Here is a 23,444-nt window from a genome sequence, read left to right as displayed (position 1 = left end):
TCCCTCTTGGAAAAAATAAAGATCATTTTGATCCAAAACTTTTATGGCCCCAAAACAGTTTTTAATGGTCTACATTCAATCAACATTGTTTCCTGTAATGTGGTCCACTTGAGATTAGGATATATCTTATTTTTGGGCTCATGTTATAAAACTATGTAGAAAAATATGTAGACGGCATGGATGAAACACATACATCATGGTGGGACCCACAGCCACCTGCCATGCTAGTGGCAGGGGGAGCAGCCCATCTGTTCCATCGGGGGAAGACGAGCGCTGACGCTCTTTGAGCTCCGAGTTGTGTGAACGGTTCAAAGGAGATCAAAGTTACATGCCCATAATGATTTATTTATCATATCTACACCGTTCATATATTTTGAGAGATCATTCTAGGACTTGTTCTAAAAAATGAGTAATTTTCAAATCTAAAGTAGACCACACCACAAATAGCAGTGGGACAATGATTCTCACCATTAAATACATTCATAGGGCCCACCGTAACGTTTACTTTCCATCCAATTTTTTCATAAGGTCACACAAACCTAGATGAAGATAAAAAAACAAATATCAAATTGATCCAAAATTATTTTGAGCCCACATAGGTTTCAATGGCAGGCGTTCAATCTCCACTGATTTTTACAGTGTGGTCCACTTGACTTTTGGATTCGTCTTATTTTTTGGTTCAAGACTTACGACGAACTCATCCAGTGGACGAATGGTTTAGATATAACTCATACCTTACGATGGGAGCCATAGAACTAGTGACGTTAACACAACAAATATGTTGCCGGGTGCGTTGTACACCAGCCAATCCGCCTACGAACCGGGCGGGGTGGAGCGGATGCGGATTTCCAGCGATAGCCTTTGGCAGAAAGTTAGGTGGGGAACACCTTTGTGTTTGTCAGCAATCCACCCGTCCATCTATTTTGTAAGCTCATTTTAGTACTAAGATAATGATAATAATATTAATAATAATAAAAAGAACCGTATCCAATACTCGAGTGGGCTAAAAACGTGACGATTAGATGTACACAATTTAAATATTCATGGGATCACATGAGTTTTGAATCAGGCTAATATTTGTTTTTCGGCTCATCTCAGTAGGAATGATATTATTAATGGTATAGATGGCATTTAAACATCACTTTCGACCCCAAGAAGGTTTTAACAGTAGTAATATCCCTACCCACCTTTTCCTTTAGTGCGGCCCACTGGAATATTGTATCTTTCTCACTTTTGGTTTCAAGTGCTGAAATTATCTCACAAAATATATAGACGGGGTGGATTTCTCACAAACATCATGGTGGGCCCCACCTGGAAAGGTTTTGACTGCTTGAACATATGGGGAAGGCTTTATCAGGAAATCGGGTTTGGGCAGAGCCATAAACTGACTGTAAATTCAGGGATTGTGGAGCCCACCTTAATGTATTTTGTTGATCCACTCCGTCCATCCATTTCTAAGATTTATTTTAGGTCTGATCCTAAATAGTAGCTAAAGAATGAGGCAGATAAAAGGATGTAGTGGACCTCACCACAGAAAGTAGTGGGGAGAGTGATTCCCACCGTTGAAACTATCCTAAGGCCCACCATAAATTTTATTTGAAATCCAACCTGTTCAAAAGTTTTAAAAAAACATGAAATAAGGTAAAACACAAATATTAGCTTGATTTAAAACTATCGTGGTCCTTAAACAGTTTTTAATGGTGGGTGTCACTATCCCCACTGTTTTCTGTGCTAGGGTCCACTGGAGCTTTAGATTTATCTTTGGATATTACCCTAAAATGATCTCTCCAAATGGATGGAAGGTGTGGATATAAAACATACATCATGGTGGGGCCCAAAATTGAGAGGTATATAAATATTAGGTGGGCCACACCACATGAAAACAATAGTGATTGGATATCCATCATTAAAATCCTATGTAAGGCCCACTGTACTCTTTATTTGGCATCCAATCTGTTTATTAGGTCATACAGGCTTAGATGAAGGGGAAAAACAAAAATCATCTCAATTCAAAACTTTTATGGGCCCCGGAATGTTTTAAATGGTTGACGGTCATTCAACACTATTTCTTGTAATGTGGTCCATTTCAAATTGGGATATGCCTCATTTTTTGTCTCATGCCATACGATGATCTTTAAAAATAGATGGACGGCATGGATTAAACACATACAACATAGTTGGGCCCACACAGTACCACATACTATAGTTGAGAGGGTTACCCTCCCATTAAAACATTCATAATCATTTATTGGGCCCACCTAGATGTGGTTCATAGATCCAGCCCATTCATTATGTGTGCCCCACTTGGATGAGGAGTCAGACCAAGTTTCATACACATCCAAAACTCATGTGGGCCCCACCAAATGCTTTTATATGTTTTAGGGATGTTTTCACATAGTTTTAGATGTCATGGCCCACCTAAGTCTCATATATGACTGATTTTTGGACTTAAAGGGGACACATCAAATGCATGGTGTTGATGTTCTACACACATCATGATGGGGCCCACACAGATTAACCTCATGGGAAGTTCCCATGAGGTGACCTTATAGTACCATTTCACTATTTAGGTAACTCCATGGGTGTTACTCTAACCGTGTAGGGCCCACCTTGATATGTTTTATGTATATGGACACAGTCCATATATTTTTTCATCGGATTTTAGGATGTAATTTCAAATCACAAGAACTAAATAATCTCAGGTGGGCCATACCAATCAAAACAATGATGAATAACCATTAAAAACCTTTTAAAGGCCACAAAAGTTTTGGATCAATTTGATCTTTGTAGTTTACCTTCATCTAGATCTCCTTTACAATATCAACAAGTTGAATTGCAAATAAACATTACTAAAACCTTACGATGGGCACTTTATAATTTTTAATGGCGAGGTACTATATTATCATTCTCTCCAATGGTGTGGTCCACTTAAGATTTAAATCTATACAATTTTTTATACCCGGCCCAAAAATGGGTTGGAGAAACATATGGGCGGCAAGGATATACAACACATCATTAAAATCTCACTTTTGTTATCTAACTTTTCAATTTTTCTTGTCAAAATACAAAATCTACTTTTCTTTTTTAAAATATATATTTTTTACATTATCAAAATCAAGTTTTGTCAATTTTTTCACAAATTTTTTTAATTTCTTAAATTTTCTTTTTGAAAATATCATTTTTTTTAATCTCACTTTTGTTATATAACTTTTCAATTTTTGTTGTCAAAATACAAAACCTAGTTTTCTTTTTCTTTTTTTAAATTTTTTTTTTTTTTTTTTTTTTTTACATTTTATCAATTTTTTTACAATTTTATTTAATTTTTAAAATTTTCTTCTTCAAAATATCATATTTTTATCGATTTTTTTTTTTTCAAAATTATCAACATTATTCAAAGTTCTTAATTTTTTTTTTTCAAAATCTAGATTTTTATAAAATTACAGCTTTTTTTTTTTCAAAATTTAATTTTTTCTTAAACATTATTAATTATTTTTCTAAGCTTCTCAACTATTTTTTTTTTTCGAAATTCATAATTTTTTTGAGGCTTTTAATTTTTTACCTGAGCATTAGATATGGTCGAGACGGTCATTGACAGTCTGTAATAAAGACGGTCTTTGACAGGGCTATAAGACGGTTTAGGACCGTCTCTAATAGAGACAGTCCTTGACAGTCTCTAATAGAGACGGTTTAGGGCCGTCTCTAATAGAGACGGTCCTTGACCGTCTCTAATAAAGACGGTCTTTGACGGTCTCTAATAAAGACGGTCTTTTACAGGACTGTAAGACGGCTAAGGACCGTCTCTATTAGAGACGGTCTTTGACAGTCTCAAATTGCAAGTAAAAGACGGCCAATGACCGTCTCTAATGCAGATGGCCAATGACAGTCTCAGATGACCTCATATAAGACGGTCAAGGACCGTTTCTAATGCAGACGGCCAATGACCGTCTCAAATGACCCATATAAGACAGTCAATGACCGTCTTGAATGATTTGTGGACGTTCAAATTTTTAAGACAATATTAAGGACAGTTAGGGGCCATCTAAAATTTTAGAGACAGTTTACGGCCGTCTCTAAAGCGTCTTTAAACCAAGCAATTTTAGAGATGGTCCAGAACCGTCTCTAAATTCGTCCTTTTTTTCCATTTTTCACGTAGTGAAACCAATGCCCGATGAATGACTTGGTCAAACGTCTCCAAACAATGCCCTACCACACGACTGCGAAGGGCAGGACGCAAACCAGCCACAAAACGACAAGCCCTTATTTTCTCATCGCTGGTGAGATGAGGAGCAAATCTAGACAAGGCCAAGAAACGGGCCTCATACTGAGATACCGTCATATCACCCTGCACTAGGGTCTCAAACTCGATCGCCCGCTGGATCTGAACGTGCTCAGGGAAGAACTTCTGATCGAAACGGACCACAAACTCCTCCCATGACCAAACAAACTGAGGTCCGACCATCTTAGATACAAATGACCACCAATGGCGGGCCTCACCCTGAAGAAGATAGGTCGCAAGGGATACTCTCTGACCCACAGGACACTGAATAGTGTCAAAAATCCTCGCAACCTTAGTGCACCAAGCCTCGGCAGCAGAAGGGTCAGGGTCACCACTGAACCTCGGGGGATCATGCTGCCGGAACTCTCGAGCTATCGCACTAGCTTGTGGTAAGTCAGACTGCCCAGAAACCTCAGCGGTAGCTAGGTGACGGGTCTGCAATGCGGTGGCAACAAGCTGCATTAATTGCTGAAAATGCTCGGCTCCTATAGGTACTGTCGGAATGGCAGGGGCGGCACTCGCCTCAGGCGGAGGCACGGGTGCAGCCGGAGGAGCAGGAGCCTCAGTAACTGGAACAGCAGGCTGAGTAGGGGGAAAAGGTGGGGGAACCAGAGCAACTGGAGGTACGGGCACTATGGGCTTAACTAGAGGAACAGGTCAAATTGGGACCTTAGGAATCGGATCCTCAACAACGGGAGTAGGATGTGCTGGAGTAGAAGGGGTAACTCGGGTGCCTCGTCCACGGGCACCACGACCACGGATGCCAGGACCACGGGAGCCACGTTCACGTGGCATCGTCTACAAAATAATGATGATGCAAGGAATCAAGATAATTACAGGCTTAATACGGAGCGAAAGGAAGGATCTCGTGACACTACTTGTCCCATGTTCTTAGCAGACCTGCGATGTCATCCTTAGTCATTCTAGAATTACCTGCTATGCTCTGATATCAACTCTTGTCACGCCCCAGACTCGGTAACTGGACTCACAAGGAACCCGATGGCCGGTTCTGACCGCAACAGCCTTCGTAGTACCTCATTCTCGGCTCCTGAGGTAGGTTCCGATCCTGGGATCCTACAAGGAGAATTTTCATAATGGTATAATCACTTCCAATGCAAGCATACCCAAGATCACAGTAAGTACATCTGAGAATAACAAAGGCACACATCACAAAAATCCACTAAAATTTGAACTTTTACAATAATCCAAAAGGTCTAAAAGGACATACATGAGAATAAAAGGAAAAGAGAGAAATCAGCAACACTGGAGTCCTCACTGGTCAACTCTACTCCACGCTCTGCTACTACGGCGCCTACCTGGAGTCTCTTGCACGCATCAATAGTGCATAAGCTTATAGAAGCTTAGAGGGTGGTGTAAGTGTGTGACAATGGTGCATAGAAGAATAGTAGAAGGTATAAGGAGAGAAGCATGATCAATGAACATATCACTAGTCTTACCAAGGCTTACCATGAATGCGATGCAATAAGTAATGGGTGCCATACCAAGGCAATGTATGAAGGGGGGCTTGTATAGCCAATGCTAATGTGATGCAAGTAATGTCAGTGCTCATATCTAAACCATAAGTCAAGTACATTTTCAATCATAAGGAAATCACCGGGGTCCATTACACTGCTGAATGACTGCCGCTCTGCAGACCCCGCACAGTCAAACGAGCGTAAGAGACCTCACTACCCGCCTGTGGACAACCAATCACCAACAAGGCCTGAAGGTAGCAGACCCATTTACGAGCTGGTTAGACTCAGCCTAGCAATGCCTCCTCACACCAGGCAGGTAAGGCCACACCCATATCCAACCGACTACACGACAGTGAGAGTCGCGACCTAATGGTATAAGGCCCTCGTGCGCTTATGTATTCCACCCGGTCACGGCGTTAGAGCAGATCCTTGGTACCATGAAAGTTTTAGAAATTTCACCCATGGGCATCCCATGCACCCGATATGCTTAACTAATATTTCTGGTGTCCACACATACAGCCATCCATGAATAACCCTGTGGAGGCAAGGCCCTGATGAAGTAAGGGTGGATATCCACAAGCTATACAATGCCAGATGCATGAATCACACAATCACCTATGCATCAATTCCAAGCATCCATCTCTTGGGGAGATAGCAGCATGTCCTACACAATGACACAGCCATGGCCAATCATACCTCAACCAAGCATGCATATGATGCGTATGGGAGTGGCCCATGAAGATGAATAGGGGTGCTGATGAGGTAAAGATGAACTCTCTACTTAACTATGAAGGGTCTAGGTACTTAACCAATTCCTCATAAGGAATACAACCTCCAGTGGGGGCCCATATACCTGGGGAAGCCCACGAGACTAAGGACCTAGACTAAGGACTACGAGACTAATGGTATAGACCTAAATAGATGAAACGGGCCTAGCAAGGGTCTATGGTGGGCCTTTAACCACCTATAGAAGCCTATGGGCCTACCTTAGGGCCACCAATGTGAACATCCAACCACAATTGGTCCCCAAGAGTTAACCCATCTCTAATTGATCATGGATCAAGGCCCAAGGCCCACACAACATCAGAAATAAGAAATGGGCAGCCATAATCATATCACAAATACTCATGTTGGGCTTCAGAAAGGCGACCCAAGGCCTATCTACAACATGGGTCCAAGGGACACACATAGCCCAACCCATAACCGCTATGGGCCCATAAGGGAAAGGTAAGGGCCCAACATAAAGGCCACTAATCCCATATATTGTGGTGGCCTAGTGGGCAGCGCATTGCTCAAACCACATGGGCAAATGTCATGCTCTTAGTCAAGTAAGTTGGGCCTATAACCCGGCCTAAGTATTAAAGTTGATTTGGTGGGCAACCAAGGGCCCATCTACTTCTGTAATCCGGCCTACTAACCCAACACAATAGTATGGTAAAAATGGCCCAAGAGTTCAATGGGCCTATCTGGAAAGTTCTAGCCCAATTGGGCCTAAAGAGTTCAACAACCAGCTACATTCATGGACCCGATTAAATTCAACTGTGGTGGGCCTCAAAAGTGCATTTATCAAGCCCAACATTTAAGGAACCAAAGGTATAAATTATTCTCTCTAAGATCTTCACAATGTGGTGGGCCCTACTCCTCAAAATTTCAGCCCAAAAGCCAATCATAATTATAACAAGTTGCTGGATTTTTTTAACCCAACAGGTTTATGGGCTTATTAAAGTCCAGTAATTGTTTCATTTGATTAGGACATCAGCCCAAGTGGTCCAGCTATCAAGTTAGAGGGCCCCACTACATAGGGTTACATTATACTACAGAAGGGAGTAGGTGGGCCACACTGCTAGACTAAAGTCCTGCAGGTAGTCCACATGGGGCGTCCCATATGGGGCTGGGTATTTGGCCCAAACTGACCCAAATTTGCAGGCCGCACCACAGTCAGCTCGATTGTCCGTTGGGCCTAAAATTTTGTAGAGTGAAACTTTTATAGGTGGGTCACACCCCCAAAAAATTTTAGAATTTTTTAACTCTTGAAAATATTTTAATTTATTTAAATGAAACAAACTGTCCAGAAAATCGGACTGATTTGGACACCATATTGTAATGGGCCGGTCCAGCCACCACCATGGTATGTACAGGTGTTCATTGGCCCCAAAATTTTGTAGGTGGATTCTATTATGAGTGAAACACCTCTATACAAAATTTTATGATTTTTGGATACTTGTAAATATTTTAATTAAATTAGGAATTTCAATCTGTCCAGGAAGAGATGTTGCTGTCCATGCATTGTTTACCCAATAAGGTGGGCCCAACCTTCATCCAAGAGGGGGAAAATGGAGGTTTAGTATTTTCTTCATAAAATAAAGTAAAGTGGGGTTCATAAAAGTGGCCCATCCCTCAGAGAAACCAAGCTGAAGTGTATGTTTTCCCTCCATACATGTGGGCTGGACAGCCCAACAAAGTGGACCGCCCACTCCTATGGGCCTCCTTTTTGGGTACCATTTCATGGGCCATTTGAGGTATGAACCATCACACCTCATGGTGGGGTCCACACCTTCTCATTACACCCCATAATTATAAAGAAAATAATGGCAATCATGATCCAAAAATCCATGCCAAAGATTGAACATGACAGTCCATGAACAGTCCAGGTTTTTGGACAGCAATACATGGCTGGACACATCAGCCTATACCTCAATAATCTCAGCCATAAAAGGGGTGTGTGGCCTTCCTCAGTAGGCCCCACATAAGTCTAGATCACATGCTAGGACTAGGACACTTGCATGCATTGATTAAGGTGTCCAATGATCATGGAGTTAGGTGGTAAGAGCATCCCACCTTGCTGGATTTTTATTTTTATTTATTTTGGGACATCCAAGGCCCACTATAAATGGGCCACACACACATTATCATCCATACATCAAAGAAAAGAGAAGAAGGAAAGAGAGTAATCCGGCCATGGGGGTAGGGCCCTGCCACTGGTGAGCCCTCCTAAGAGTGAATCATACCCATACAACTGCATTGATTGTACTTGCAACATAAAATCACTACATGCATGATCTATAATTGCTATGGATGATTGTGATGCCATCCCAAAATGATCCTTAGGGTCTAGATGACCTTAAGATGGAGTGGATCATTAAATACATCATGATGGGGTCCATGGAGCATGGACCCCATCATGGATCATGACATGCATGTAGGATGGGCCAAAGGGACACATCCATGGGATCAAATGGGATCCCCACCATGGATTGGTGGGTCCCATATGATCCATCTAAAAAGAAAAATAAGATCAAAGGGTAGAAAAGAAGATAAAAAATTATAATCACCCACCTTAATGGATCCCACTCCAAAGTTACATTCTTCTCTTTATGCTCTAAGGGACATGTTTCAATAGGTGAGATGGACTATTGAAGGTTAGATGGGAGGGGATTTGAGGGGAAAGGGGTTAGAGAAGAGGGAAAATGGGGCTGGATTTTTTTCTAAGAGAGAAAGAAAGAAAGAAGAGAGCAGAGAGAAATGAGAGGGAGAGTATGGAAATTTGCTAGAAAAGAGAGGAAAAGTAATCATCACTCTCTCTCTTAGATAAGAGAAAAATCATCATAGCCTATGGTGATATAAACTATGTTGCTAGGCTAGAATAGGGATGGGTAGTGTGTGGGTAGTGGGTAGTGTAGGATTTGGGGGTTTAGGTAGTGTATGGGTAGTGTGTTGGAATTTGCACAAAAGAGGATGGTCATCTTGAAAAATGTGCCCTCCACACTAAGTGGGCCACATGATCATGCTCAAAGGCTACAAATGAGATGCACATAACTTATGATCCACACATCGGATGGACAGACAAGACGCATCGTTGAGACCATGGCGACAATGCGAAGACAATGGCATAGGTCTCAACTCGATCCGAGTCGGGTCTTCACGACTGGGCTCACGGATGACCGCAAACACTATCCAAGGGTTACGGGTCGCCGAGATTCGACCGGTAGGATCGCGGGATCAAGATGGACGGAATGCATACTTACACACACATATGCACACCTGCGAACTCGAGTCGGGTCTCACATTGGTTCAAGTTGGGATTAGCTGAAACACTTAATAATGTAGCTAGATTAATGCTTGGATTCGTTATGGCAGCCATCAATATTGTCATAGTTTCTCTTAGTGAAGATATTTGAGCATCTCTATCAGCCATAGTTTCTCTTAGTGAAGATATTTCAGCATGCAATTCCTCATATTGTTCATCTATCTTCTGAGCATTAGAGGTCATCCCTTAGGACTGGACACTATAGGATGTTGTGCCCCATATATCAAAAGGAGAGGGACCTAACCCATAAGTGCGGACACGGCCATGTCGTCCGTCACCCATGACTTCTGAGAATATATCTTTCCTCGCAGTGCTATTATGTGAAGCCTCTGGCTGTTGCAAGTTCGTTTATTTAATTGTTCCTACAATTAAAAATCACCAATTTAGATTTGATATTGCCAAAAGATTAAACAAAATAAGAAGATACATATACATACCATTGCTCTTGCTGAGGCCTCATCCACAGGCATCCCATTCTTACGTCTATGTGTCAACAAGAACATATCTACTCGGGTCAAATCCTCCCCATTGGCCCTCTTGTTTCTCTATCATTATTTAAATAAGTTATATATGAGAAATAGATTGACATCAAATTATTAGGTGATTAATAAAAAATTATCTCTTCTTCACGTATTCGCGCAAAGCTCTTCGTGCCTGCAGTGTGGCTAATGCGTTGTTTTCTCCGATTTTCTGTATTTATCTTATTACAAACCTAAAATGTGACACATCAACAGAGTAATTTATGAAATTTCAGCTTAAGACAGTTGTGTAATTTCATAACATGAAGGTTTTAGTAACTACTCATCACATACCTTTCCCTCTTCAGAGTTCCAAAACTCAATGAGGGCCTTCCACTGATCCATTTGGACATGCTCATTAAGGTCTGCTAGCCGCGCCTCATCATTATCATGAGGCGAGTAGTGGAATTTCTTCAGTTCGCACTTCCAATCCCTCCATTTTTTTCCAATCGACATCAACACCCAAGATTTAATCTCTTTGTCAAACTGAAACTTGGACTGCATCACATAAACAAAGTAGACAATCACATATTGAATAAAGAATAAATAATCAAATACATAAAATACATAAAACAAATCACCATTACCATGACAAGTTCGTACATATCATCTTTCTTCTCGTTTGGCACTACCCTCCAATTAGAATATGTAAGGGGTGCATAATCCCCATTACGTGCTATTGTCCCCAAAAAGTTTGTCAGCTTGCTAGCATTTTTATTAACAGGTTGCCCTAGATTGTTGGTGGTAATAAAAATGCGTTGCTCTTCACGCATGTTCCAAACTTGATGGCATCGTGTGGGGCCTCGACTCCTCTTCGTGAACAACAAATCTGTTGAAAAAAAAATGCACATAAATAATATGCAGACTTGTATAGTTTATTAGCAAAAAATACATTAAATTTTTAAGGATATTAGAACCAATGCATAACATACGACTAGAAGTATCCTCTAATGAATCAATTGTCTAGTGTGGATCCTGAGGCAAACTCTGGGAGAGACTCGCCGTAGGCAGGGGAAGCTGGGGATGAGAAAGACCCACTGTAGACTCGGGCAACAAAGGCTGGACTGGACCTGATGTAGCCGGGGAAGACTGATGTTGGGAGGGACCCGCTACAGGCTGGGGCAACTGAGGCTGAGAGGGACCCACATCAGTCTCGGGTAGCTGAGGCTTATTGATGCCACCAGTCATAAGGCTTATCAGTAGTCTAGTCGTGCATTTAGAACGAACACATTTCATGTCTTAAGAAGAACCTGAGTCACACTAGTGAACAGATGCATGTTGATAAGACGATTCAATTTTGAATAAATAAATAACAGAACCATATGAAAAAAGACATTTTAATTTCTATTTCATACATTAAGAAAACATGGTACTTAAGAAATCAACTATTGTACAAAATGTCATCTCCAATGGGATCAGATAACTCAGTATCATCTATTTATTCTTCTACCATCGGCTGGGTGGGTGGTAAATATGTGACAATTGTTGTACCATCGACATTTGTCCTTTCCTAGCTAATAGTGTCATCACTTGGGTCCTCCAAACATTGATCATCGCAGGGCGACATGCCTAAGAATGTATCAACATCATCTGCAGACTCTTGCCCATGCATCTCAAATAAGTCTCTAGGTTTCGTCCTCACTACAACATGCCAATCCTTCTCGATGAGGTCTTGTACGTAAAACACCTGCTCAGCTTGAGATGCAAACACAAATGGTTCATCAGACAAATGTTGACCTGTATGGCATAATCGTTTCAAATTCACAAGCGTGAACCCCAACCCATCCTTCTTAACACCCCTACCTTGAGATCGAACATCAACTCAATCACACCTAAATAATACAACCTTCCGAGTACCACAATATTTCAGTTTTATGATGTCTGTCAATACACCATAGTATGTTACATCTCGTGCAATGGGATTTCTGTCATTGGCACTTGCGAAGCTTGATGTCTTTGCAGTCACAACAACTCTACTATGTTGAGTTTTTCTTTTTTTCTCACGATCTTTGGTGTGAAATCTGAAGCCGTTTACAATAAAACCTTTATATCTTCTTGCCATACTAGGACCCCGAGCTAGCCATCTAAAGTCTTCTGAAACCTGCTCATTCCTTTCATGGCGCAACTGTTCAACCTATCCAGATACTTAAAAATATTCATTCAAAAGCTCATGTTTGAATACTAAAAAATAAAAAACATGCACATGTCCTTAAACTTATCAAATCGACGACTTACACGATCACTAAACCATTTATAAAATGTATCGTTATGAATGTGTTCTATGTCCCTTGGTCGTGCGCGACGATTCATCTGCTTAACAACATTCATATGTTCTCTGTAAAAGTCATTAGTTTTAGCAAAAAAAATAGTAAATTTATCTATGTATAAATTAAGTCCTATAGTTGGCTTACTCAAGAAATGGGCTGAGTTCATGGCAGTTAAACAGGACATATCGATGTGCCTGTACAAATGTAACGTTATCCAGTACACAATCCTCAGACTTCCCTAATGCACGACCTACTAATGGGAAAATAGAGGATTGTTCTTCTATAACAGTGTTACCATAGTCATCATTCTGTATTGGCCAATTGAACCTTGTCTCTGTACCATGCAGGTACCTCGAGCAGAATGTTAAGCATTCTTCTGCCAAGTACCCTTCCGCAATTGATCCCTCAGGCCGACTTGTATTACGAACATATGACTTTAATGTGAGTAGATATCTGTGATCACCAATAATAAAAAGTTTAAAAATATATGGTCGATTAACATGACTAGCATATCATGACAAATAATTTTAATTTGTAAACATTAACATGCACCTCTTAATGGGGTACATCCATCGATATTGTACCGGTCCAGCTATTTTTGCCTCACCCGCTAAATGAATGGTCAAATGCACCATAATATAAAAAAAACTGGTGGAAAAATCTTTTCTAAATGGCAAAGTGTTAACACAATTCGAGATTCCAATCGGTCAAAGTCTCTTACTCGACCAACTTTGGAACATAATTCTCTAAAGAATCCGCTCAATTCAAGTAAGACTAACATTACGTTCTTAGCTAATGTTGTTCGTATCGCAATTGGAAGTAGTTGTTGCATCATAATATGACAGTCGTGGCTCTTGAGTCCTGAAGTTTTACGCTCTTTGAGATGCACACAACGTGAAATATTGGCTGCATAACTATCTGGAACTTTCGCCCGCTTTAAGATTTTGCAAAAATCATCCTTCTCACTTGGTGACATAGTAAAGCATGCAAGTGGCAAATATGTCTTGTTAAATGAAAGTTGTTTTAGGTGTAATGTTTGTCTTATACCCATATCTTATAGGTCAAGATGTGCCTTTACAGTATCCTTTGTTTTCCCTGTAATATTCAACAACGTCGCAAGCACATTGTCACATACATTCTTTTCAATATACATCACGTCCAAATTATGACGTAATAGATTATGCTCCCAATATGGCAAATCAAAGAAAATGCTCTTCTTTTTCCAGTTATATCTTTCTTCCTCATTGTCTTCTCGTCTTCTCTTATACCCATGACTGCCTACAGTCTTCTTCCCAAAGGTGACATTAATTCCCTACAACTGGACCAACACATCAGAACCAAATAGTGGAGTTGGTGCCTCACCAAATTCTTCCATGCCATCAAAAGATTTGCTATCAGTTCTAAACTTATGATCATGTTCTAAAAATCGACGATGACCCATATAACAAAACTTTCGACCATGTTTTAACCATTTAGACGAAGTGTCCTTATTATAACAAGGACAAGCGAGACGTCTTTTAGTGCCCCATCCAGACAAGTTTGCATATGCAGGGAAGTCATTGATAGTCCACAACAATGCCGCACGTAATCGAAATGTCTTATTGCTTGAGGCATCATAAGTGTCTGCACCAACCTCCAACAATTCCTTTAACTCATCTATCAAAGGTTGCATATACACGTCAATGTCATTACCGGGTCCATAAGGGCCATGAATAAGTAAGGACAACATGAGATTAGGTTGCTTCATACACATCCATGGTGGTAAGTTATATGGTATCAGAATAACAGGCCATGTGTTGTGAGCAATACTCATTGTCCTGAATGGATTAAAACCGTCAGCTGCTAACCCAAGTCTAACATTAGGACCGTCCGAAGAAAAGCTTGGGTGGTTGTGGTCAAAAGTTTTCCATGCTGGGGAATCAGCAGGATGCCTTAATATTCCATCGTCAGTGCGTCCTACTTCATGCCATTTCATAGAGGAAGCTGTTTTTGATGACATAAACAACCTTTGAAGTCTTGATTTCAAGGGAAAATGACGTAATATCTTAGCTGAAAATTTTTGATCCTTTGCAAATGAAGATCCCTCATCATTTGACTGATGTTCAACCATTTTCCATATGGAAGTACCACATATAGCACATGATTGCTCATTGATAGCCTCCTTCCAGTACAACATACAATCATTGGGACATGCATCAATTTTGTTATATTTGAGGCCTAACTCTCCAATAATCTTCTTCGTTTCATAGAAAGACTTTGGAAACATTTCACCCTCGGGAAGAACCTCCTTCAACAATTCAAGTAACATGGTGAATGATTTATCACTCCTTCCCCCAAGGCACTTTATGTGATATAACTTCACAACAAAAGAAAGCTTAGTGAATTTCTTGCAACCTGGGTACAATTCCTGATCAGCATCTTCTACCAATTTGAAAAATTGTTGTGCTTCAGTATTCTGCCCCTGTGTAGGTCCATATGACGTGTGGCCTGCATCACTCTCTTCACCATTTAGATTTGAAATACCAAACACATCATGTAACAATCCGTGCATATCATCGTGTGGATCTGGATTATCGCCTACGACATTTGTGGTAGCAGGCATGGAAGAAGACGTAACCTCCCCACGAAAACGTCAGTAGGTGTAACTTGTATTAAATCTGTCAAACACGATATGATCATATGCTACTTCTCGAGACACCCAGAAGTTATTGTTACAGTTCTCACATGGACATCGGATCCTTCCTCCATTACTTGCATTTGCAAATGCAAAATCTATAAATTTCACAGCTCCATTTAAGTATGCGTCGCTGACCCTAAATCAGACAATGAAATTAGAGGATATGTCAAAAGAACGCATCTTGACCACTAAGCCACAACAACTAAGATGAGAAGTTTCTAAATGGATACCTTGGCAGATGAATCCAACTCTTATCCATAAGTATCTTCCTTAACCACTTAGACGGGTAAGTGAAAATACATTCTGGGTCTGACAAAGCTTCCTAATATAATATAAACAAGCCCCATTATCATCCGTTCATTTAGCAAAGGAAGCCAAGTTGCAATAATAACATGCCCCCCTAAAAAGACATCCCATCACCTCTTCAATCTACACAGAATGGTTTTAGCCAAGATATATTAAGTAACCCTAGCAAAAATAAATAGAGAAATGTTTAATCTACACAACTAAAAGTACTGAGAACACAAGTACCTCTCTTGTTAAATTACTTCAAGAACGCCATAACCAAGATAAGTCTTGCACACCAGTGGAATGTTTCTTGGAAGAATTTTACTCCACTACCATTATATGAGCATCAAAAATCACAAAAGGCAAACATTTCTACAGAAATCCACCCAATAGTGAAAATTGATGTCCTGAAACCAAAAATGGATCAAACCATAAAAACCAAAGCATAGACTCCAAAGGTCTTTGTAAAATTTCTCATCTATTGCATAAACAACACTAAATGATAGTTCCAAGTATGAAATCTTTGTAAATTTTCTCATTATAAATGATAGTTCCAGGTAGGCCATACAATCCACGGTCAGGTGTTCTCCCAAGCTAGGAATCCCAAGAGGGAAAAAAACAGCTTAAAACTAGGAATAAGAAAAAATTACCTTAATGTAAGTGAGGGGCCTCGGCCTTTATGATACCATGTGCAATAGGAGGTAAGAATGTCAAGTGCAAATGCCTGAGCAAAGCATATAAAGAGAAAATAGCTCAGTTACAGGCATAGATACTATTACATTGATGTTTTTGAACATGTCATTCTAAGCCAAAAATAAAAAATAAAAAATGAAAAACATAGATTTGCTAAGCCACACGGGTGTGTAGTAAAGCTCATGTACAAGTGTCAGCATGGCACAATTGGTAGAAGACCCAATCCATTATATTACAGGAGGAAATGGAGAGAAATCACAAATCATCATCATCAGGTAATGTTAATGATTTTATTTTTTTCACAGAAAGGTAGCAACAAACCCACTCTTACGAATTTTTTTCCAAGCTTCTTTGAAGCCTCGCTCAGTTTAACACTTGAAACAATAAGCCATGCATCATGTGGAGTTATAAAACAAAATTAGAAACTTCTAGCAAACAAAGGGATTCCATCAAACTTTTGAACTAAAAATGAAAAAGAATTGTAGTGGACAATGGACATTGCTCACCAAAGAGTTCAAGGCCTTTCACAATTGTGACACAATTGTGTTTATTTCAAACAACCTTTTCGATGACAACTTCTTGTCTATCTTACACAAACATTGGCATTTCAATGAAGAACAGAAACTGATGGAACATTACTAACTGAAATATGAATGACTGGAGTATTAGTCTCGATATAAAATGATGAAAACTCAACAATTGCAAAGTTGGCAATGGCAAAAGAAAGATTGATAGCATGAAGTCATCATATAGAATCATAACCCCAACAAGTTCATGTCGCTATCTAGTTTTGAATAGTATTTTTGTTCTGCAATAAAAAGTCATTCCTAAACATGAATAAACAAATGCACATCACTAATCAATTAACCGTTAAAACTATAAATCCAGAATGTTCAAATGAGTTAATCATAGAACAAAACTACTCAAACAACCATGAAGCTATATAATCAATTAACCGCTGAGTAGCAGTAAAACAAAAATCAGCTACCAATATTGCTCTAAAACTGACTGTGATTAACACTTAAATCATAGAACAAAACTACTCAAACCACTGAGTAGCAGCACAACAAATCAGGACCTTACAGTTCATTCCATGCTTCTAAGCATCCCATGCTAACCAAGTTCATTCAAGCCATAGATCAAACCCTCTTTTAGCATATTGGATGTCCCTTGGTTAGAGGAACTGAGCAGGCATCATTTGTTTCCACCCTAATTATCCATCCATTTAAATTTTCAAGTCCTACCGAAAAGGAACCTCAAAATAGAGGCGAACATGAAATGTTTCCTGTTTCTCTCAATGCCTCGAACAATGGGCAGTTGATGATTAGTATCCATCTCCTGAATCAGGTACTGCAAGTGTTATGCAGGCCTCAGGGTACATCCAAATAGAAACTTGCATTATTAAATAAAAAAGAGAGAAAAAGAAAAGAAACATAATACCTCAACCTACATCACAAACATGTGGTTTGCTATCATGTGTTTAACAAACCAACATGCATCGCTTATTCCAATGAACTGTAACAAGTTGAAACAACACATGAAAAAAAATAATTAAAATTTACTATCTTTCCCAACAGTAAGAAGGAACTAAAGAATATATAACATTTACTCAATAATATTTACACTAACACCAAAAAAGACATGCATCCAATTGCAATCGCCAATAATGAAAAAACTTGGTCACCAAGTCACATCTTGCTGATCAAGAAGCATGAAAATATATCAAAACAAAAACAAAGCAAAGTGATCTGTCATTTTGAAAAGACTAGTGAACCAAGCCTTCATCCATACCGTATGTCCCAAAACATAGCAGGAATAAATAAGGGTGGAAGAAAACCATACCTCTATGACTTCATCAACAACTTCAAGGTCTAAATTCCCGGGTACAAAACCTGCTCCAATACCTTGAATCTTATGTGGACCTGAGTGATTGTGATGACACAACTTAGAAAGAAAGAAAGCACAAATGCATAAACCGCCTAAAAGCATGATTATCTGAGGAGAAAACATCCAAACAGTCATCTTTGCTTTTACCAGGCTTTCCTTGTGAAAGTACATTGCTTTCCAAAGGATCCGCAACAATAATCTGGAACATCACCGTGTATGCGTGAAATAAAGAAAGGGCTAAATATACGAAACTCCACGACCCAACAATCCAGAACTAAAATATCCAGTAATTTACAAAGTGATTTTAGGCAAAAAGTTGGGTTGCAACTGGTTGGGACAGCTCTTGCCAGCCCATAGACCCAGCCCCCTAAAGGCCGGACAAGTTCGCAAGCCTGTCCTAGTACTTGCCAAACGGGCCAGAAAGGCCTCGATCAAGCCTTGCAACATTAGAATGTGTCGTCATATGATACCCTTATGTTAGGATTTTTCCCCCCTTCAGAAAATGACCAAATATAAGATTTTTATTTTATTTCATTTTTTATTTAGAAAATGACCAAACATTAGAATAGTTCCACCAGTTACATTCCCCACAACAAATATATTTGTCTTGCTGCTTGTATATTTGTGTTTGGATGCCACCTGCAATCATTGGTTTGGGACTCAATCGATGATTTAGGTAACAAATAGGAGAGACCCCAAAAACAAATCCAATTGGTTTTTGAGGAAACGAACATTGCAGGTATTCAAGACAATCAACAATGCGTCCAAGGACCCTAAAGGCCTGACAAGTTGGCCCAGCCTGTCCTGTTTGGACATTCATGTAACTGGCCTGGAAAGGCCTCAAACTAACTCAGCTCATGGTGGGCCAGCCCTGGAATCATTCCTAAAGCCACTCCGACCATAAAATACATCATCATATTATACCTTTATGTTAGGATTTTTGTCTTTCAGAAAATAGCCAACGCCAGAAATAGTTTCACCAGTTCCAATGCCTGCAACAAACATATCCACCTTGCCACATTTATCTTCCCAGATTTCCGAACCAGTTGTTTCATAGTGTATCTGCACCAAACCATGAACACTATATCTTCCCAGATTTCCAGACTAGTTGTCTTTGTAACATTGACTTGGCCGCTGATCCCAATTGAGAAAGGTGGTCTCAAGTCCAATTGATAGCACGGTTTCATCCAAAAAAGGATTTGGCTAAAGCATTTCATCAAACAAGTAGCGTGTTATCCCTGCCCATGTGGAGAGTGTTGTCCCTGTCCATATAAAAATTAATTGAATAATTTACAGAACTATAAATGCAACATTCAGCATTTAGGAGGTTTGCTAGTTCCACACATGTGGAGAGTGCTGTCCCTGTCCATCCACACTCAGCCACACATGTGCTTGATCAGATTTTTCCACCATGTTATGACATGTATGCAATTTCTAAGTGCCTGTGTATCATCCATCACACTCTGCAAGACATTTCATACATGTTGAAACCAAGAGAGACAGAGAGAGAGAGAGAGAGAGAGAGAGAGAGTAGCATACTGTTGCGGCTGTTGGAGAAGAGGAGCTATTGTTGCGGCTGTTTCTGGTGCTTCTTCCTCTTGCAGGCCTTCTCACCGGGCAACGGCCGAGAGATAAGCATCTTCAATAAGCAATGGAAATGGAAACCATATCAAGAGAGGCCGGAGTGGAAAAGGGAGATCGAGAGACATTGAGAGAAAGAGAGAGAGAGAGAGAGAGAGAGAGAGAGAGAGTTTCAGTCGGTTGGTGGACTAAAAGAGGGAGATCGAGAGACGTTGGAGAGAGGGAGAGAGACTTTCAGTCGGTTATTGCGGACTAAAAGAGGCGCGATTTGGGAGAGGAGGGAAGAAGGGTTTTGGGAGAGAAATGGTGCTTGCGATCGATTTGGGGATGGGGCGATTTGGGGAAGTGGGGGGAAAAAGCCCTCTTTTTTTTTTCTTTTTTTTTTTTTTTTTTTTTTTAAATTTCAGAATTCAGCGGCGGTGACTTATCTATACACTGGTGGCCACGTAAAAACGCCACTGATTTTACATGTACACTGGCGGTTTGTTGTGGCCGCCACTGGTAGTGCGCCGCTGATACATATATTTCTTGTAGTGAAACTGCATAGGAAAGCTGCCTAAATTGGATCCCATACAATTGTTTATTTATTTATTTATTTATTTTTATTTATTATTATTATTATTATTATTATTATTATTATTATTATTTTTAAGTTGCTTATATTTTTTAAATATAGGCCATCCATGATGAGGCCGACCAGATACTGTCCCGATAGACATATCACCCTGGGCAGTTGTGCTAAAGATGGATAGCTCGAACCGACTTTGGTCCTTTGTGATCTACCACGTGACCTTTATTCTTTTTAGAAAAAGAAAGAAAGAAAGGGCTTTTCATATTCATGGACTTGTATATGTACAAAGCCGTGGACCTGTTAGCAAAAAAGGAAAAAATAAGCCCACTAAGCAAAGAAGCAAAACAAACAAGAGGAAGAGAGAACTTCTAAGTCTCTCTCAAGTAGCCTAAGCCAGCTCTATTCAGAAAGATCAGACCTTTGATGAGGGGTGACAGCTCAGTCATGGACCGGAATAGGCTACGAGACTGGCTACCATTGCCCCCATGAGCAAGATTGTCGCCCGCCACATAGTCTCCCTAGGGGAATGGGAGATAATCGCTTCCATGTTGTCCATGTGGGAACTTATTATTGTCCACCAATACCACATGGACCACGCAGGGGCGTACTTTTTATTGAGGGAATCCACCATCGATTTGGAATTGCTAACTAACTCCACCTTGGTATAACCCAGAACCATGTAACGCGATAGGCCCTCCCAGATCGCCCTGATTTCGGCCCTACCATTTGAGCAGAAACCATAGCTACACGAGAAGGGAAAAATGAAAATCCCGGCATTGTCCGTACCAATAGTTAAAATACCGTGAGAACTAAAGCTTTAAAACTTGTAAAGTTAGTTTTAAAGGTTTGTTTGGCCAGAGGTTATTTTCTTTACCACTATTGGGTGGATACTAAGTGAATGCACTCACTCTATGTAGAAATAAAAATGTCATGTTGCGAGTAAAAAAGTACCATGTGTGCATGGAAGATCTAGGAGTTAGATTCACTTGTATGAATTGATGATTTTGTATTTTTCATGATGGCCCACATCTGTCGTGCACAAATGGCACCTTTTCCTTCTCAATGCATCATAGCTGCACAGGATATTTGCAGTGCTATGCTACACAGTCCGTATCCTCATTGGGTCTGTTAAGTTATATGACATTAGAAAAATTTAGCCACTCTGTTTTAAAAAGATAAAATAATAATAATAAAAAGACAAAATAAAAGGAAAATAAAATGTCCCATGCATATAGGAAGTTGAAAGAAAGAACCGTACTTCATCACTCTTTTTGTACAAAAGAGCCTTTGTCATCTTCGTGTGGAGCGACTTAAGAGTCTGTCCTTAGCCAGTCTACAGGCGCGCTTGCCTCCCATGTGTGCTCTTGTTTTGGCTCCCATTTTTTAGATTTCCTTCATGCCAAGCCAATCAGCTTTGGGGAAGGCTACTCAATGTTGGTCAGCGGCCTCTCCATCTAATTGTTTTTCTATATATGTTGCTTGGTTTACTCCCCAGCTTGATCTTTTGGGAGGTTTGGAAGGAACGAAATCGCAGCAGGTTTGAAGGTTTCCAAATGAAACGAAGTAGGGTCATCTCTCAAATCTTGAACCGTGCTGTCTCTTGTGTTTTTCTCTTCCCCACCCTAGGACAGTGAAGCTGTCTCGGCGTTTGTCCTTCTAAGTGTTGCGGATTGAGTGTCGGCCCCCCTGGGGTTTGTACACTTTTGTGGTGATGTGTCTTAAAGCAGAAGATATGTGGGCTAAACTTAACATTGATGGCTCATCCTGAGGGAACCTGGGGCTCTCAGGAGGTAGAGGTGTTGTTAGAGATAGACGGAGAGACTATTTGTTTGCATTTTCGGGTGGGTATTGCATGGGAACCAAGACTCGGGTGGAGGCTTGTGCTTTGACTGAGGGCCTATCCTTATGTGTGGATCAGGGCTTCCCAAAGATTGTTGTCAAGAGTGAGAATGACTCTATGGTTGTCGTTGACATGGTCACGAAGGGTGCTTCCAACGCCTGGAGGCTGTGGTATTAGAGTGTGCCGATTGAGAATCTCAAAAGCCGTGTGGAGATTAGAGTTAGGTACATGCCGCAGGAGGCGAATAAGGTTGCGGATGGTTTGGCTAGATTAGGGAGTGGGTCCCAGATTGGCGCTCTTTATATTTGTGGGGCCTTTTCCTGGATAAGGTGGGCCTGTGGAGTATTCGTAACGGCTGAGGGTTGCCTTCTTTTTTTGTTTTCCTTCTTTTTAGGTATATGGCAGGACGTCACTAGTCGTTTAAGGCTAGGGGCTGCCCGAATGTAAGCAGATCGGCACAGTTTGTGCATTTTAAAAAATAAAATTAAAATGAAGAAAGGTCTTCCAGAAAAAATAAAAATAAAAAACCTTTGTCGTCTCCTTGAAACATTTGCTATTATACTCCGCACGGTGACCGTGCGACATGACTGAACCTAGCTAGTCATATCATGTGGTCTCTAACACTATAGAAACCCAACAATTTTGGTCCTAGGTTGCCCCAAAAGAAAATGCACATTGTTCACATGTAAGCATATATACCCTGAGTTAAGGGCTCGTTTGGGTGTGGTCGAATTCCAAGTGGAAAAGAACGACCCATATGCTAGGTGTTTTTTTTTTTTCCATCTACCTATTCGACGGATCGTCCGTTGCAACCAACGTGGAATGTGCAGTTTTCATTGGCTTCATGTAAAACCACTGCGGTCCATGCACTTTTCCAAATGCTGCAAACTTTGAAAATATGTTCGAGGTCAGAGGGATCTGGTTTCTTCCTTGCTATGTCATCAATATGGTAGATGTTGGTTGTATAAGCCAGAGTTTTTCTTTGCTTCAAGATAACATATTTTTCTTAACTTTACAAAGCCTTAGCACAACTCACAAAAATCTAATTTTGTAGGAAGGAAGGAAGGGAGAAAAGAAAACAATTTTCTTTTATTTTTTATTTTTATTTTAAATTGTTTTGCTGCTTCTACATTTCTCACACTTGCTGCTTTGCTTGCTATTCACTTGCTACAACCGGATACACAAGATGCCCATTTATAGGCATTTGAATGGAATGTGTAAAGACAAAAATGCCCCTACTAGGAGCTTCCAACATTAAAATTCCTAGAAACTACACAAGTTTTT

General features: G+C 40.2%; 1 protein-coding gene and 1 long non-coding RNA gene across 3 annotated transcripts; both read right to left on the bottom strand.

Annotated features, from left to right (window-relative positions):
* Window positions 1-10,282: 10,282 nt before the first annotated feature.
* Window positions 10,283-11,171, bottom strand: LOC131220437 (uncharacterized). Of its 2 annotated transcripts, none has more exons than XM_058215352.1 (3): window positions 10,944-11,171; window positions 10,651-10,854; window positions 10,283-10,528 (listed from the first exon to the last, which is right to left on the bottom strand). In XM_058215352.1, exons 1-3 carry the CDS (start codon window positions 11,127-11,129, stop codon window positions 10,454-10,456), a joined length of 465 nt encoding a protein of 154 aa, XP_058071335.1. In that variant the 5' UTR covers window positions 11,130-11,171; the 3' UTR covers window positions 10,283-10,453. The 2 variants fall into 2 exon arrangements, with proteins under 2 accessions (XP_058071335.1, XP_058071334.1); XM_058215351.1 differs by having other exon boundaries at window positions 10,285-10,550; window positions 10,944-11,147.
* A 6,918-nt stretch (window positions 11,172-18,089) lies between these two features.
* LOC131220436 (uncharacterized) lies at window positions 18,090-19,471 on the bottom strand. Its single transcript, XR_009158579.1, has 3 exons — window positions 19,242-19,471; window positions 19,093-19,179; window positions 18,090-18,203 (listed from the first exon to the last, which is right to left on the bottom strand). It is a non-coding gene; the product is annotated as an uncharacterized LOC131220436 (long non-coding RNA).
* Window positions 19,472-23,444: the final 3,973 nt, after the last annotated feature.

The sequence above is a fragment of the Magnolia sinica genome, chromosome 12 (assembly GCF_029962835.1).
Source record: "Magnolia sinica isolate HGM2019 chromosome 12, MsV1, whole genome shotgun sequence".
Lineage (NCBI taxonomy): Eukaryota > Viridiplantae > Streptophyta > Magnoliopsida > Magnoliales > Magnoliaceae > Magnolia > Magnolia sinica.
This window is presented reverse-complemented; position numbering and strand designations above follow the sequence as displayed.

Bases quoted from the DNA above. Each gene is read 5' to 3' on its own strand.
- LOC131220437 (XM_058215351.1), bottom strand. From the start codon at position 11,129: ATGCGTGAAGAGCAACGCATTTTTATTACCACCAACAATCTAGGGCAA. The intron at 10,855-10,943 runs GTAATGGTGATT...TATGTGATGCAG, and splicing joins ATATGTACGAACTTGTCATG to TCCAAGTTTCAGTTTGACAA. The intron at 10,551-10,650 runs GTATGTGATGAG...GTCACATTTTAG, and splicing joins GGAACTCTGAAGAGGGAAAG to GTTTGTAATAAGATAAATAC.